The sequence below is a fragment of the Pseudorca crassidens genome, chromosome 1 (genome assembly GCF_039906515.1).
Source record: "Pseudorca crassidens isolate mPseCra1 chromosome 1, mPseCra1.hap1, whole genome shotgun sequence".
NCBI lineage: Eukaryota > Metazoa > Chordata > Mammalia > Artiodactyla > Delphinidae > Pseudorca > Pseudorca crassidens.
This window is the reverse complement of record NC_090296.1, coordinates 33,572,065-33,588,859: the sequence shown is the minus strand read 5'-3', so window position 1 is coordinate 33,588,859 and position 16,795 is coordinate 33,572,065. Positions and strand designations below refer to the sequence as shown.

The 16,795-nt window shown below is 44.3% G+C and overlaps 1 protein-coding gene across 5 annotated transcripts in view; it reads right to left on the bottom strand.

The window, feature by feature from the left end:
- Positions 1–398: 398 nt before the first annotated feature.
- DCAF5 (DDB1 and CUL4 associated factor 5) overlaps positions 399–16,795 on the bottom strand; it is a 94,865-nt gene continuing 78,468 nt past the window's right edge. For all 5 annotated transcript variants that reach the window (XM_067732340.1, XM_067732317.1, XM_067732323.1 and 2 more), the window contains 2 exons: positions 8,932–9,059; positions 399–2,464 (listed from right to left, as the gene is read on the bottom strand). In XM_067732340.1, coding sequence (XP_067588441.1) covers positions 692–2,464; positions 8,932–9,059 — 1,901 coding nt within the window. In that variant the 3' untranslated portion in view covers positions 399–691. The remainder of the gene's footprint in view (positions 2,465–8,931; positions 9,060–16,795) is intronic.

Genomic DNA, 16,795 nt, shown 5'->3' with positions numbered 1-16,795 from the left:
TGTTCTCTGAAATCTGATCTTAAGTGCTAACCTCTCATTAGCATTAAAAACGCTCCACTTTTAGTACGTCTACATTAAATGATCAATGAAGAAGTGCTACTGAGAAAACATGGAAGATTTCTTTAAGAAAGGAACCATGCTTTCCTTTCCAGCACAGCCAGTGGGCTGAAGGCCTATTTCCATTCTCGTCTCCATTCTTTCAGCATAAATCCGCTACTCACTGGCAACACAACCTGATTTAGCAGGCACTCATTATTAAGACCAGAACACCTATGGCATGTAAATGGGGTGAGATGGCAGAAAATACAGATCCATAGATCCTTTCTGATGGAGAAAAGAAAGAAAAGTCTGAGACAATGAGCTCACACATGCCAGCGCACACACACAAGAACAAGTCAAACATCTCAACGAGGATTTACTTTAACAGAATCTGCACAGGTACACTATGCTCAAGTCTTACTAGAAAGGAGTCACTTGGATTTGTTTCCCTTTCTTAACACAGCACAGCCAGTGGCCAGCTAAACATCAGACCCATTGTTGAATAGAAGGGAGCAGCATCAGACACAAAACTTCAGGCCCTGGTTTCATGTGCCTTTAATACTATTTTTCCTTTCCTCTGTGTTCACTAAACAGGATTTAAAAATTTTTATAAAGCTACTTTTCATAGCTTTTTGTTTTCCCTTTGTATTTATCATGTTTTTAATTTCTTCTCTGAGGAGGAATTCTCCGAATCTGTGTCTTCCAATTCGATTCGGTGCCTTTTGAGGCCACTATGGCCATGAACAGCCCTGCTGCTGTCTGTGTCTGGGGGGTCAGTGGGGTCCTCTCTCGTTCCAGCACTGGGGGTCTCACAGGCCATTTCAGACCCACAACAATCTTTGTGTAGGAGCATCGCCGTCAGGGACAAGTTATCATGATCAGTGTCCGAACGTCCTGGGGACGAGCAGGCCACCGCCTCCAGCTCCCCAAAGCTCTGCCCGTTGCTGTGGGGATGAGGGGGCCGGGGGTGTAAGCGCCCATTGTTGTGGTTGGCACAGATGGTTTCGAGGCTCCTCTCCTCACTGTCATCAGACTGGGTCCTCAGACAGTTGCCAGACCCGCTGCTGAGAGCGGAGCCAGATGCCTTGGGGACAGGAGGGGAGGGTGGCTCCTCAGCCCGGCTGCTCAGGGCCTTGCTCAGGGCCTTTCCATTGAGCTTCTTGGTCTCAAAAGAGTGTTCTACAGAGCCACCAGTGTTACTCGTGTCCTGAGAGGTGTCCTCTGGTGCCTCAGCCCAAGGGTGACCGCTGGGCTCATGGCCTGGGCCATTGCTGGGATTTATGGCAGAAGTCCCTTCTTTAAAAGCGTCCTTGCTGTGGCCTGCGGGGGGCAGGTCCTGGCTCCTCTGGGCCATGGTCGTGTTTAGACAGGCTTCCTTACTGGAAGAAGGGGCTGGGTTGTCTTTGTGGCTGGTTCCTGCTCTCCCTTCATCTGCCTCCCCAGACACAAGCGAGCTCTCTCCCTCTTTGTTATTTGAGTAGGAGATATAGGAGTAGCGGAGCCACTTGTAAGCTTTATAGATCTTGCGCTCAACTGACTCTATGTCGGAAGTTGGCGATGCTCGGCTTGGCTGAATCTCCAGAGTGGACGTGTTCCGTTCAGGAGAGGAGGTGGGGGAAGAAGAGAGGTCATCTACTTTGATCTGGGGGTAATCATAGTTGTCTTCTCCAATGCAGGTGTCAGTGGGCTTGGTCGGGGCACCAGGCCTCTCCTCTCGAGGCATCTTCTGCCGGCGCCGCATGGCGTTCCGCTGCCGGGTGGACGCTCGCCGTTCATTCAGCTCCTCCTCATCCTCGGAGCTGCTGGGGCTGCCGGAGCTGCTGGACTCGTCTTCAGGGCTGGGAGACCGTGGCCGGGGGAAGAGATCTGTGTCCAGTTCAACCTCACAGGCGTTCTCTTCTGAATCGGACTCGTTGGAAAGAGCCAGGAGGCGTTTGTCCTGGTAGCGCCGCAGGGCAGACAGGCGCTGCTGGCGAGTGGTGGCATCCTCGCACGTGGGTGGTGGCGGAGTTGAAGCCACCACATTTGTGGCAGTGACCCGCAGGGGCCCCAGGTGGAAGGCGCTGTCTGCAGACTCATCCACTGTGGGCGGAGGGGAGCGGGGCAGCGAGGCCGAGGACTCGGAGTCGGTGTAGCCCGAACGCTCGCTGACCCCTGCGTGCAGCTGGAGGATGGTGCTTTCACTGAGGTCGCTGTCTGAGTCGGAGCTCCAGCCCTCGATCTCGCGACGCACCAGGGAGTCAAAGAAGGCCATCATCCGGGGGTCTTCCTGCACAGACTGGTTGGCGTAGTCGTGGGACAGGCCACTCCCACTGTTCAGGACAAGGCTGATGTACTCTTCGTGGGTATAGAGACAGCGAGAATCATCCTCAATCCGACCATCCAGATCTCCGGTACATCCTGGCTGCTTGTATGGGCTCCAGATCTGCACAGAAGGCGAAAACAAAACCAATGAGGGCTGATTAGAATGTATTCTAAAGCTGTCGAACATAAAGAACACTAAGGCAGAGCTTCCCCAGACCCTCCCCGTCACTGAGCCAGGACTTGCTAACCAACTTTAAAAATATAATCCAGACTGGATTATGTGGGCCACATATGAAAATGGAAGCTTCCAGATTCAAATGTGGGACAAAGCATGGTCTAGGACACAGCATTAGCCTAGTTTCAGGAGACCCAAGTCCTGTCTCTAGGCCCAGGATAAACACACACCCTGTCTGCCACTACCCCTCTTCCCTTTAGCTTCCTCTATTAGTAGCTTGGAAACTACAATAACCCCCTTCATAATCTCAGAGCACAGAGGATGACTTGAAGATTGGCCAATGTGTTCAAAACTCTCAGAAGACTGGAGAGGTACCACTTTTCCAAAGTGAAAAGAGACCCAGCAGTCAGTCCTCTGCGACAGTTAATATTTCAGCCTATAACTCTACTTCTCCCCAACTGCAACATTTCTGTTTTAAACTAATGGGAATTGCTTACTGGAGCTTGATAAGAATAGCCAGCTGCCTACACTGCAGTTCCCTCTTGGACGTGCAGGCATCAGTTACCCAGGAATCTGGGTTCTCTTAACCAGGGAGCTGCTGGCTTGCTCCCCAACTCTTCTGTTAGCTGCAGGAATAGGTAGGACACACCTTCCAAGACCACAGACCCATCCCTTAATACCCTTCCACTCCATGGTCAGAGACATGGGCGCATAGCCAAAAGGTGGCAGAACTAGGATTCAAACTAAGGTCTGTCTGAATGCAAAAGCCCAACTTTACAAGTTGAATAAGTTATGCAAAAACGATATCCAAGGTAATTAAGCTGTCACTGCAAATGAGAACGATGAGCTTCACCTGACTGCCAGACTGGTCCAGAGCAGCACAGAGAAGCTCAGTTACATCAGCTGGTAGTCATGGCAACTCAGATGAAATTCCAGATGATTTTCTTGCCTTGACAGGCTGGTGTCTATATTTAGATAGCACCCAACCCAGAAAACAGTGGCTCCTCATCCCCTATCAAGACAATGGCTTTGTTTCGGCAAAGCTGTCCAAGGACAAATTCGCCTTCTTGTAAGCCCTGTTCCCGAGGCCCTTTCCTTCCGTGATTTACTTTGATCTCCTGGGAGACAGTGTTTCTTTGGAGGATCCCCAGTTCAAGAGGGGCTGAAGAAATCTTCTAAGCTAAGTGTCTTCACCAGTTCCCAACTCAGATTCATTCCTCCTTCAACTTTGTTCCCTGCCCACAACTCCTCAGGTGTTCTCCCATCTCCAGCTTCATAATCTTACCCAGGGGAGTTTTAAGGCAGTGGTTCTCAAACTTTGGCATGCACGTGAATTACCTGAAGAATAATTAAAATGCTGACTCCTGGGACTTGCCTGGTGGCGCAGTAGTTAAGAATCTGCCTGCCAATGCAGGGGACATGGGTTTGATCCCTGGTCTGGGAAGATCCCACCATGGAGCAACTATGCCCGTGTGCCACAAGTACTGAGCCTGTGCTCTAGAGCCTGCGATCCACAACTACTGAAGCCCGCGCGCCTAGAGCCCGTGCTCCACAACAAAGAGAAGCCACCGCAACGAGAAGCCCGAGCACTACAACGAACAGTAGCACTTGCTCGCCACAAGTAGAGGAAGCCTACACGCAGCAATGAAGACCCAACGCAGCCAAAAATAAATAAATAAATAAATAAATAAATCAAGGTGTTTTATCTTAAAAAAAAAAAAAGCTGACTCCTGAGCACCCCCCTTAGAGATTCTGATTCAGTAAGTCATGGGTAGGTTACCAGGGGTCTGCACTTTTTTTTTTTTTTTTTTTTTTGCGGTACGTGGGCCTCTCACTGTTGTGGCCTCTCTCGCTGCGGAGCACAGGCTCCAGACGCGCAGGCTCAGCGGCCATGGCCCACGGGCCCAGCCGCTCCGCAGCACGTGGGATCCTCCCGGACCGGGGCACGAACCTGCGTCCCCTGCATCGGCAGGCGGAGGACTCTCAACCACTGCGCCACCAGGGAAGCCCTGCACTTTTAATTAGCACTCAAGGGGTAAGTGGGGCGACCAACTTTTAAGAAACACTGGAATACAGTTAGCATACAATAAGTAGCGGAAAATAAAGGCTTAGCCTGAAGCAATTCTCAAATTCTTTGTGAGACTCAATTTTCGGGAAACATTTAGACCTGGCCTTCAGCAATGGCCCAAGCTGTAAATGACTATCTCTGCAAACAGATGTCTCTGGGAATAAAAGTTTGGTGGCTTAGAAAAAAACTGAGGGGGGGGGGACTTCCCTGGTGGTCCAGTGGCTAAAACTCCATGCTCCCAATGCAGGGGGCCTGGGTTTGATCCCTGGTCAGGGACCTAGATCCCACATGCTGCAACTAAGAGTTCACATGCCGCAACTAAAGATCCCGCATGTGGGAACAAAGATCCCGCCTGCTGCAACTAAGACTCAGCACAGCCAAATAATTAATTAATTAAAAAAGAGAGAGACTGAGGGGTCCAACAGGCAAAGCCTTTAGGGTGTTTTGGGGTCTTAGTCTATATTCTGGGCTAAAGTTCTCACTCCCCCAGTTTAAAAATGGAAAATGTTACTAACCATGTTGCATAATATGAAATCTATATGTACTTCCCAGAAACTCAGAATTTAACAGAATCACAAAATGTTAATGGTGAGATTCTTGCTGGCCCAACTATCCAACAAGCCTAGATTTTAATCTACTACCCAGCCTCCTATATCTTCACTTCAGGAATGAAAATCAAAATACTGAAAGTTGGCATTTATATGTGCTCTGGAATGTATTAAGCTGAGGTAGACTTTCATTCCTGAAGCTTGGAGTAATGGAACAAAACGCTGGATCAGGAGGCAAGAGTCTTGAATGTGGGTTCCCACACAGCTCTAGTTCGCTGGTGACCGTGGGTGAAGCTCAGCTTCCTTATCTAAACAGCGAAATTAGATGGGTCTCATGCAATCCTAAGATTCAGAGCAAAACAAAACCCCTATCCCAGACGGCCAGTCTTCAGTCCTCAAGGGACTTGCCGCACAGAGCTGTGGGAACTAGTAGAACAGGTAGGAACCCGAGCCTCAACACTTCACATGGCCCAGAGCAAATGACTTCATCCTGGAAACCTCTTTCTCAACTGTAGAAATGAGAATGATAAAATGATATAACGTATACCAAAGCACCAATAACTGTGGTGCTTCCTCCTTCGTTTAGCAACTGAATACCTCAACTAGAAGGTCTGAGACTCATCCTCAAAGAGACTTTTGAACAGCAGAAGCATTGACCATCCGGATTATGTTAGTCCTTCCTCATCCCTAAAATATCAATTTCAAACATTTGTGAAATTGTTTGTTATTTTTCTTACACTGAAAGTCAACAACTCAGAAGTGAAGCAATGAAAACACAACTTCCTGTTGCATGTTAAGTGTGGCTAGATGTTTCTCTTCATGGGGGGGCAAAGTTCATGAGAAAAGCAGGAGGGATGAGCAGCTTTCTCTTCAAGCCCAGTGAAAAGTTTAGCACAAGAGGCTGCTGAGGAAAAGGATGCAGTTCAATTCTTATTCAAAGCATCATCGAAATGGAAAGCAATTTAAGTAACAAGTGTTCTGATCTACACAGGTGACCATGACATGCTTGATGTAGCAACTCTAAGCCCTCTTCTCTCTTTGTGCTATCACACTAAATTTAGACATTTGCCCACCTACCAAGAAAAACTACACAGATAGAGACTTAAGCTGTTATTCAGGGATGCTCCACACTCTCTAATCCGGATTCCAAGACTTCCTGGGCCCACCTCTGGCCTACCATCCCTGCCTTACATCTTAGTCCTCCCTTTCTGTGCTCTTTACTTTGGCCAAATGATCATTTTCTAAACTGGTCCTACACTTTGCTGCTTCTGAGCATTTATTCATGAACACACTGCCTGGAATGCAGTAGGTGATCAATAAATATTTATTGATTCAGTGAAATAATTAAATGTCCATTTTCTCTGCTTAGAATGGTCCTCCCATCTTACTCCTTTCTTTTCTTTTGCAGGCTTTTTCCTTCAAAATCTAGTTCAAGTATTACCTACACTGAGATTACCCCAGATGGGGAAAAAAATTTCCCCCTCCCCACACAGCACTGTTTCTATCTCTTATGTACTTATTTCATTTTTCATTACCTTTATTTCTTGTCTCTCCTACTGGGTCACCAATTCCCATGGGGACCTGCATTACCTTTCTTTCTTTGTGTTCCTCACAGGGCCTGGCACAAATTGCAGACAGTAGGTATGGTTCACAAATACAGGGTGAGTAAATGAATATTGGTCTTTGAGGAAAAAAATGCCAGCATTTGCTCCATCTTGCTATCTCTTATGTTTAACTACAAAATGAACCCCCTTTTTTCTGCTAAGTGTGGGCAATTCAAGGGGATAGAAGACCTGTTATGGGTGAGAAGAGGCTGGCCCTGACAATAGGGACTCTTCTCCTCCAGGCCAGAAAGGCATCAGCAAAGGACAAGTCAGGGGGAAGGTGGAGTGAGTAGAGAGAGAGGTGGAGAGAGAAAAGCAGGCTGGACTAGAATATGGTGGAATGATGGTCTTTGAGCCATTGATCCTCTCAGAAACAGCAAACAAGAAAGTGACTTTTATTAAAATAGTCAGAAATTGTCAGGCACAGGTAACTTACAAGGCACTCTTAGGTGTCAAGTCACTGTTAGCGCCCTCACTTGACAGATGGGAGACAGACTCGAAGGGCTGCCCAAGGGTACTAACTGACTTAAGGTTTTAATTGGCTAAACATGCCTACTGGTGAGGCAATATTCAGACCTCACTGGAACCTGAAAGCAGTGAGCTCCATAGTTTAGTCTGAATATTTTCACAGAGAAAATATTTTCTTCTCCTTCTTCTCTGAGAACTTGGCTAGTTTCCAACCTATGACCTTTCGGGTAAGGACTCCGGTTGACTAAACAATAATCGGGGAGACTTAGCACAGAAGCATCCCAGAGTGTACAGCCAAGCAGGAATCTCTGTTCTAAAGGAGATGCTCAAGCAGAGCTCCCTGAGAGAATGATGTCAATGGGCCTAGAGAGGACATGCTACTGTGCCAACCCATGAGTCACAGGCTAAAGGAGAAGGGAAAACAATGCAAGGGACAGGGGCAATTCAATGACTGCCCAAGTGAAGGACTACTGAGATGATCAAACCCAGCAGGGGCATCAGGCTGCCTGCTGTCTTCCCGCTAGCATGGTAAATGTGGCAGTATACCAGGAGGAACAAAGAACAGGGCTCTATGCTAGCCTTACCACTAATTAGCTGTATAATTAACCCCAGACAGTAAATTTACAATTTAAACCTCATCATCTACAAAAGGAAAAGTCAGTAAAAATGATCTAGAAGTCCTGTTCTAGCCCTGTTTATTTATGGGTAAATAAATGTATGCAATCTTGAAAGTCAGCCCTGATCCACAGGACCAATAAAACCTAAATAAAGGAAGTTGGAATAAGGACAAATAAAAATATTGACCCATACTCCAACATTACATTTTTGATAGCTTCCTCTGCCTCAGATACAAGTTGTATAGTTTTCTGTTTTTTTTTAAAGAATGAAAGAAAATGAAAACTACCAATTTGTTACAAATCAATTTTTACTTTTCCCCTGAAACTTCCCTCAGGTTTTCAATGTCATTTTGGGGGAAGAAAAAGAGGAGTTTTATGTTTTGCTGGGGAGGGGGGGAGATCATCTATCCTTATTTAATAGTCAAGTTATCACAGGGTCCTCAAGAATTCGTCCTTTGCCCTGAACCCTCATTTTCTCAGATGTGGAAAAGGGTTACTAGCGACTGGAATGTGAGTGATGGGCAGCGGGCCATCCTTCCGTGGACGCAGGCCAGGCTGGGTCTCTCAGTTGCAAGCTCTAAAAATATTCCTTGGCAGAGTTAAGTTCATTCAGTCAATGTGCAGTTGATGCAAGTGGTTAGCCTCAATCACAACCACATGCAGTGGTTGATATGCATGTGGTTGTAATATTTTGATATGTCCTGAGACAAGTTAGCTATGGTTCCGGTAGTCACTTAGTTATGAGGACAGCAATTAAGGAAAAGTGCACACAGAGTAACTTTGGGGATGATAGCTTCTTTACCACCAGATGGGGTTTGGAAAGCAGAATTCATCAGACTCCAGATCAGAGACCATGGAAATGTAGTGGCATACAGGTAGTATCTAGTTTCAAAACCTAGTGATTATTTTTAAAAATGGCCCTGAAAGGAGGGTTTTAAAACCACCCTCTTTAACATCAATTTTTCCGTATTTTATAATATGTCAAAATAATTGAGAATTCTGATAGACCTTCGGTATGTTTAGCTACGAGGTCCTACATACATTTAGTTTTTTCCATTTACGAATTGCAATAATTTCTCTAAAAGGACAAGAGGGTAAGGTGCCTCACCTTGATGATCTTTTCTACACCAGAAGAGCAGATCATGTAGGTGTGGGGGTTAAATCGGACCTGGTTCACAATAGACCGATGCCCTTTCAGCACCATGAAGGCTCCGTTGACCACCCTACCAATGCCACCTGGGAAGACAGAAGGAAACAAAAATCAAATGACGAAACAGATGGAAGTAAACAGGTTCCAGTAATGGCAAACAAACAGCTCTGAACCAGAGCTGAGATATTTTATTAACTATACCACCAGGAGAATGCTTAATCTTACAGATAAAGTTGCTATGGAAAGAAGGAAGATGAAATATCTCTCGGCATATGTGCTCTTACCAAGGGCCTTTATTTAGTCTTTAAGCATTGCCCACGCCCACCCACTGCAATTCCATTGTCAATGAAGCCACAGCCACTTAAAACATTTCTCAAGGTTTTGATCCCCAAGATAGAATCCAAGTGTTACCTTAAAAAAGGCCAGTCATAAGCAAAATGAGACCGAACTGCTTGAGAACAGGTGGCAGCTGAGCCAGGGACATGCAGAACCAGAAGCATGTAATTACTTAAACGCGCAAAAAAATCTCTGATCCAGTTGCCCTCATTTTCTATAATGAAAACAGCAAACAAAGCAAACAAACAAAAACCTCTGGGAAAATAATGGAGAAAATCCCTTCTTCACTCTGATGGCAGGGAGAACTAAGGATAAAGAAAGGAGATATGGGTCACTTTCATAATAAGCAGAGCTCAGGTATTGAGAATTAGAGAGTGTGGGCCTTAAATACACCATGTATGGAGGCCATTGATAGGAAAGCTGTATCTTAAGGACCATCCTGTAGGCTTTCTTCTTCAATGATGGCGAAAAGTACCAGAGGCCTAGAACTTATAGATGAAAATGTCATCATTTATGAACTCGAGACAATCTCAAAGGTTCAACTTCACTGGTAAGGGCATCACACTCACACAGAACAAATGCACCCAAGTTCTGAATAAGGTCACTTCTGAGCAGCCATCAACAGCTCAGTACACACCAACTGGCAAAACGTGATGCATACAGACACAAACAAATGAGTGCTCATTTATTTAAGCAATGAGTGCCTTCTTAGACCCTACCAGGAGCATGGCACCACTAGGGCACAAAGTACCATCACGCACTATCTCAGCTCCACACGCCTCCATCCCAGTCCCAACTCCACCTTGTTCAAACATTTATTCCAAACGTTTCTCATCTCAGTATCTGGAGGGAAAATGGCCAGAACAACATCCCTTTTCCAGAAATAATCTGGTTCTGCAGAAGGTGTCTTCTGCTTTTGGCCTCCTGACAATTCCTCCTTCACCTCTTCTGCCTCATGAAAGATATCCCTCTTTATTGACATGTACATATCTTTTTTTTTATGACAGCAAGAGGTTTCAGACTGTACTGATTTGCTCCTTGGTGGTGCCAACTTGGCTAGCACCAGGTGCTTACTCTACTTTGTGAGTGACAAAAATATCCTTTGCCTAAATTTTCCCCCATGTTTGACATTATTAATATTTGAATTATTCAGGATGGATAATGTATTTAGAGCCGTTCATATTTCAGCCCAACATCATCATGTTTGTTAATAAACTATAAAGGAGAAGAAAAGTAACTAGGACATAGGTGTGTTTTTATGGAGACAAAGGATTAGGAAAGGTTTAAGCACCAAAGGTAGGCTGCCTTGATGGGAACCCCTAGGCAGCCTGAGTGCACTAGGTTCCTAGGGTGGAGTGGGAGGAGGGGAAGGTAACCTGAGCCTAGTCAAAGTACAAAGAAACTTGAGAGAATTAAGGAAAAGGGATCCATGGGAATCTAAAACAGTTTTCTCAATACAGTGATCTCACCACCCCAAGGAGTTCCTTTGGGTGAGTTTCTTTTCTATATATGGTTGATTCAACAAGTAGCAGTCCTGCTCATGGATCTCTTCTGAATTCTACGTTTCCAACATCCTACTCCTATTCATACCCACGCTGGGGTGGTCACTAGCAAAGAAACTTACGGTTGAACCTAGTACCAATCTCTTGTTTAATCCTTCTGCCTCTAAGAAAAAGAATTTAAGTGACTCAGAGAATTTCAGTGACTTCTTTCAAGTAGCTAGTAAATGGCAGAGCCAGTATTTGAACCAGAGTCTGTTTGGTTGTAATGCCTAATATCGTTCCCTCTGTAACACTGGCATTTAAGAGATGAAAAGGTTTGAATAGGGGTGGAGTCAAAAGGTCATAACTGATTTCTAAATCCTGGCAGTCATTGTACAAGTTGATTTTCTTTTTAAGTCCTAAATTTAAAAGAGGGGAAGAAGAAGACTCTAACCAATGGTATTGTGATTGCAAGCTCTACAGTATCAGCACAGGACATTTCATCACATTGCCAACACTGAATAGTCTATGAGAGTAGAAGTGGATCTCTTGCACACCCAGAACCTGGGGTGCAATGCCTGAACTAAAACAGGAACTTAGTAAAACTAAAGCAGGTATCCATTGTTAAATGGATAGTGTTTCAGGAGAGGGCAATTCTAGAATAAGTACCACCAAAGGAGGACAGTTAGAAGGTCTCATGTCTTAAAGAATCAGCTACCAGAGAATAGATGTTTTATCAGTTCTGGAGATTTGTATATACCAGATAAATTTCTTTAGTCTGAAATGGCTAATGTCAAGATGCCAATACCAGTACGACCTTGGGGCCTCCTCTCCTCCATTATCTAACCAGAGCCTGCTCATCAACAGGAGAATCGAGTTGGAAAAAGTTAGGTGGGGAATATTTTTGCCAAGAACTATATAACCGGGCTTCCCTGGTGGCGCCGTGGTTGAGAGTCCGCCTGCCGATGCAGGGGACATGGGTTTGTGCCCCGGTCCGGGAAGATCCCACATGCCACAGAATGGCTGCGCCCGTGAGCCATGGCCGCTGAGCCTGCGCGTCCAGAGCCTGTTGCTCCGCAACGGGAGAGGCCACAACAGTGAGAGGCCCGCGTACCGCAAAAAAAAAAAAAAAAAGACAGATATTGGTATAGGAAATGCTGGAAGCATGGGAAAACTTCATCTGGTAGCTCTAGACTCCAGTAACAAACAAAAGCCTGCAGAACACAGTGATAGGGCAAGATGGGAAGCAAGGACATAAAGGAGTGGTACTACTTTGCAGGAAAAGAAGTCAAAAAATCAGGTAACAATGGTTATTGCCATGATGCAATGGACTTCAAATCTCTTTCAAATGGACTTGGGCTTGGTGATATTCACCAAAGAATCCAATGGTTAATTCAGTTCCCATCCTAACTCGTCTTATTTGACTTATTAGCAAGATTCAACAGAATTGCCTCCCCTTTGGCACACTTTTTTCACTGCCCTCCTAGGATCACCCTCTTTTGGTTTTCCTGCTACCTCACTGGTGACTCCTTGTTGATTTCCCTTTTTGGCTCTTCTCCCTGGCTTTTTTTTGGGGGGCTACTCAGCGCAGCATGCAGGATCTTAGTTCCCCGACCAGGGATCGAACCCATGTCCCCTGCAGTGGAAGTGCAGAGTCTCAACCACTGGACCACCAGGGAAGTCCCCTCCCTGCCTTCTTAACATGAGAATGCCTTAGCGCTCAGTTTTTGGTCCTCTTCTCTTAAACTACCTATACTTCACTCACTGCTGATCTCAGTCACTGGTGTTCTCATCCAGTCTGTGGCTTTAGATACTACCTATATGATATCAGAAAAATTTTTATCTCTAGTCCAGGTCTTTCTTGAACTCCAGACCTCCATACCTCTAACATCCAAAGTGTTTATTCAACAACTCTACCTGGTTGTTTAAGAGAGATATTAAACTCTACCTGCTCTCCCTTTCTCCCCCAATCTAATCTATTAGGAAATCCTGATAGCTTTACTTTAAAAAAAACATATTTATTTATTTAGGCTGTGACAGGTTTTAGCTGCGGCATGTGGGAACTCTGCTGCAGCATGCGGGCTTCTTAGTTGCGGCATGCATGTGGCATCTAGTTCCCCGATCAGGGATCGAACCCGGGCCCCTTGCATTGGGAGTGTGGAGTCTTAGCCACTGGACCACCAGGGAAGTACCCCCTCCCCCTTTTTTGGCTTTACTTTCAAAATATATCTAGACTTCAACCCCTATTACCTTGGTTCAAGCCACCACCACAGCTCACCTGTGTGAGAGAATCCTACTAGTTCTCCTCATTTCTACCCTTGGCAGCCCCACTCCCACTATCTACCCTCAACTCAGTAGTCAGAGTGATGCTGTTAAAATAAGTCAGATCATGTCAATCCTCTGCTCAAAATTCTCTAATGGCTCCCCACGTCACTCACAATAAAAGCCTACATGATTGGACACCCCTATACCCCATTTATCTCTATGACTAAGCCCTACTATTCTCCCCTCAGGCACATTCTCACTTCAAAACCTTCATACTGGTTCTACCTGAAATGCACTTATCCCAGATTTCTGCAAGGCTCTCTCACCAATTTGAGGTTTTGTTCAATGTGACCTTCTCAGTGAGGACTATACTGAATATCCTATCTAAAATTACATTTCCCTGACTCTGTTCCCATACCACTTCCTATCCCCCTTATTCTGCTCTATTTTTTCTTTTTCCAAAGCACTTCTAACCTTTTAAACATACTATATAATTTACTGTATCTATTGTTAATTGTCTGTTTCCCCTGCTAGAATGTAAGCTCCATGATGGCAGGGCTCTTTTGTTCTGCTGTATCCTAAGCCTCTAGAACAGTCTCTACCTAGTACATGGTAAATTTTCAACAAGTATCTGATGAATGAATGAAAAGGTGTGAGTGTATTAGACTGTGGAATATAAGCATGCAGGAAAGAACCCAATCTCCATTAGTGGGCTTCACCATCCAACATGCGGATTACCCAAGTGTCTTTCTCCATCTTCCTGCTGTCAATTTTGTGTGTTTCTTTTATTGTGTTTTGACTATAGTTAAGAGCAGAGAAATAAAGTAGCTAAGATCCTACCTATCCTTCACAGTCCTCTGAAATGCTAATTCCATGAAAACTTCACTGATCCCCCGAATCTCTTCAAGCCCTCCTTAATTATCTTTTTTTATAGGCTTTGGAATCCATTTTTAAATTCAGTGTGCACATACACACATACCCTTTTCTCATCCCTCTTAGATTGGAAGTTCTTGGAAGGCAAGAAAGTATTCATTTTTCAATCACCCATAGGATTTGCATAATGTTTTATCTAAGGATACTCAGTAAATGAACAAATTAAAGTAAATCTCATTATTTCCTCTGGAACAAGGCTTGAAGCAGAAGGCTAAAGCTGTTATCTACCAAAAGGAGGTTTGGTAAGTACCTGTCCAGGCAATTAATCTATTTCATTCCTGACTCCACTGGTAGAGTTAATGAGGAGCCATGAGGGGCAAGGGACTCTTTCTTTTCCTCACATATCTAAAAGAGTTGTCCAAACAACCTCTTAGTAATTCCAAAAGGCCCTAGTGAACACTCCCAGGGCTCCAAGTTTCAAACCATAAAGAGAAATACAATCAGGGTACTGACAATACAGAGAGAGCAGTGGCTGCCTCCTGGGGATCCTGTAACCACTTAAGAGTTAAGAAAAGCCAGATGGGACAGCCAGTGCTGTCAGTAAAGCTCAAAGAGCTCCACAGACAGCAATGCTTAATTGTACAAAAAAAGTCAATTACACTAAGTTCTTCTTTCATCTGTACTTCACATGTGTTTGCAACCAACTACTTGTGGCCAATTAAAAACAGCTGTTCTTCCTATTACATGGGAGGAAAAAGCAGATGCCCAGGCCTAACTCACTGAGAGTAAATGCATGTCTAGAAAAAGGAGGAGAGACAGAGCAGGCACATGTATGCAGGCCCATGGAAATACATTTACAGCTGTTTCCAGCCGACTTCAACAGCCTACTGTCAGTGGGGGATGGCTGCAGTGACCTGGCAGTGAAGCTGCATGTTTTCCCCTCTATTCAGGGAAAAAACTGTCGTATAACTTCCCCCCTCTTAAACTACTGATGAGTCAAGAGCAGCCTTCATGCAAGAAAAACTCAACTGACCATTCAGGAGGGCACCAGATGAGCACCATGGCTTGGTCTCCAAGGAGTTTTTCAGAGGAAAGTTAAAAGGGAGAAAGCTTTTAAAATGAGGAATAGCAACATTTAGTAGCTACTGAGCACCCTCACAATATCCCTAAGAAAGCAGATATTATTACTACTGTTGTTATTGTTTGCATTGTTAATATTCTTATTTTACAGATGAAGAAAGTTTGGCAAGATTAAACAATTTTTCCAAAGCCTCCAACTAAGAGACAAATGCATCAGGAATTTAAACCCAGGCCTACCAACTCTATTACATTATGCTTCTTTCCATAAATAGTAAGGTCTTAGTGTAGAGGCATATCTCAGGGGAAGCAATTCTATCAGTGAAAACTCTAAAGTCCTTTCCAACAAGAATTAGGGAAAAGGGAAGGAGAAGGCCGTATGAATATTTTCCAAAGACACCAACATCTACCAAATGTAAACCCATTACGTCTATTACCTAGGTTACTAGGCAGCAATGCTCTGGAAATTATGGATCTATGGGCATTGATCTTACACACAGCAGTTAACAATGTCTTACATTTGAAAGCACCTAGTTTTCAGAAAGCCTCCAAGGCTGTTAAGTCATCCACGATATGAGGTGGTAGGGCGGGGGGTGGAGGTAGCAATTTTACAGAAGAAACTGAGACTCAGACAACTGCTGTTATATAACCTGCCTAGAATCACTCAATCATTTGGTTACTGGAAGTACTGCAGACTTGAATCCAGGTATGATCTTAAGCCTAACGCTCCTTCCCATACATCATACTGGCTCTATAGATAACGGCCAGCCTGTTTATTTTATCTTCGGAATTATCACATAGAAACAGATGCTCTTCCTACGTACTTCGTAGGTGTAAAATATATTCTGATGGGCTTTTTCTTTGCTACAGCAAAATCCCCAGTTCCTTCCTCTGATTTTTAAAGAGATTTTGAGAAATGAGTAATTATTTGACATCAACTAAAAAAATTGAGCCTAATCCTCCAGGTAGGAAGTTTTACAGTGGGTATTAGTTCTTACATCTTGAAATGATTGAGGAAGCCCTATGTGAATTACTTAGCCAACTGCCTAATTCTGTGTTGTTTATATAATAAATAAACTTCATCTCTTTAGAGTTTGTGTAGCAAAAAAATGTCTCCAGTGACTGTCAGTCTTTCTGAACAGGAGAATGGAGAAGAAAAAGATGCTCTTGCTTGTGGCTCACACTGAGAAGCACACAGCAGGTATTCAATAAATGCAGATTGCGTGTCATCTGATTATGCCATTAAGGCATATAACAAGAAGCCAGCTTCCTCCCACAGCCTGCCTCAGTATCTTACTTTCAACTGGCATGAACAGAGAGAGCGAGCACAGCCTTTTCCAGATTTGTTTAAGTCAAAATGGCAGTAGATTAGATGAGGAATTTCCTGACAGATTTTTCGTTATCTAAGCATTCAAAGCTAGAACTCAAGGCCACATTTAGCCCTTTTATGTTATGTTTGGCTTGCTGAACCTTTCTAAATGTTTTTAAAAACTATGAATTGCCAACATTTAAAAATAGAGAGCCTACATGTAAGAACTTTCTAATCACTGGAGTTGCCCTGGGGCAACAAGCACCCTATCATGGGGGGCAACCTAGCAGAGGGTTTAAGTTATTCCTAAATAAAAGTGTACTTTAATATATGTAAGTTATAACTCAAAAAAAAATTATTGTGGGGATATGTATGCGAACAGAAAATTCTACAGACCACTGATCTGGACTAAATACATGCAGAATGTGAATGCTTCTGCTGGGATATCATGTTTTCATTTTTATTCATTTAAGAAAATTTT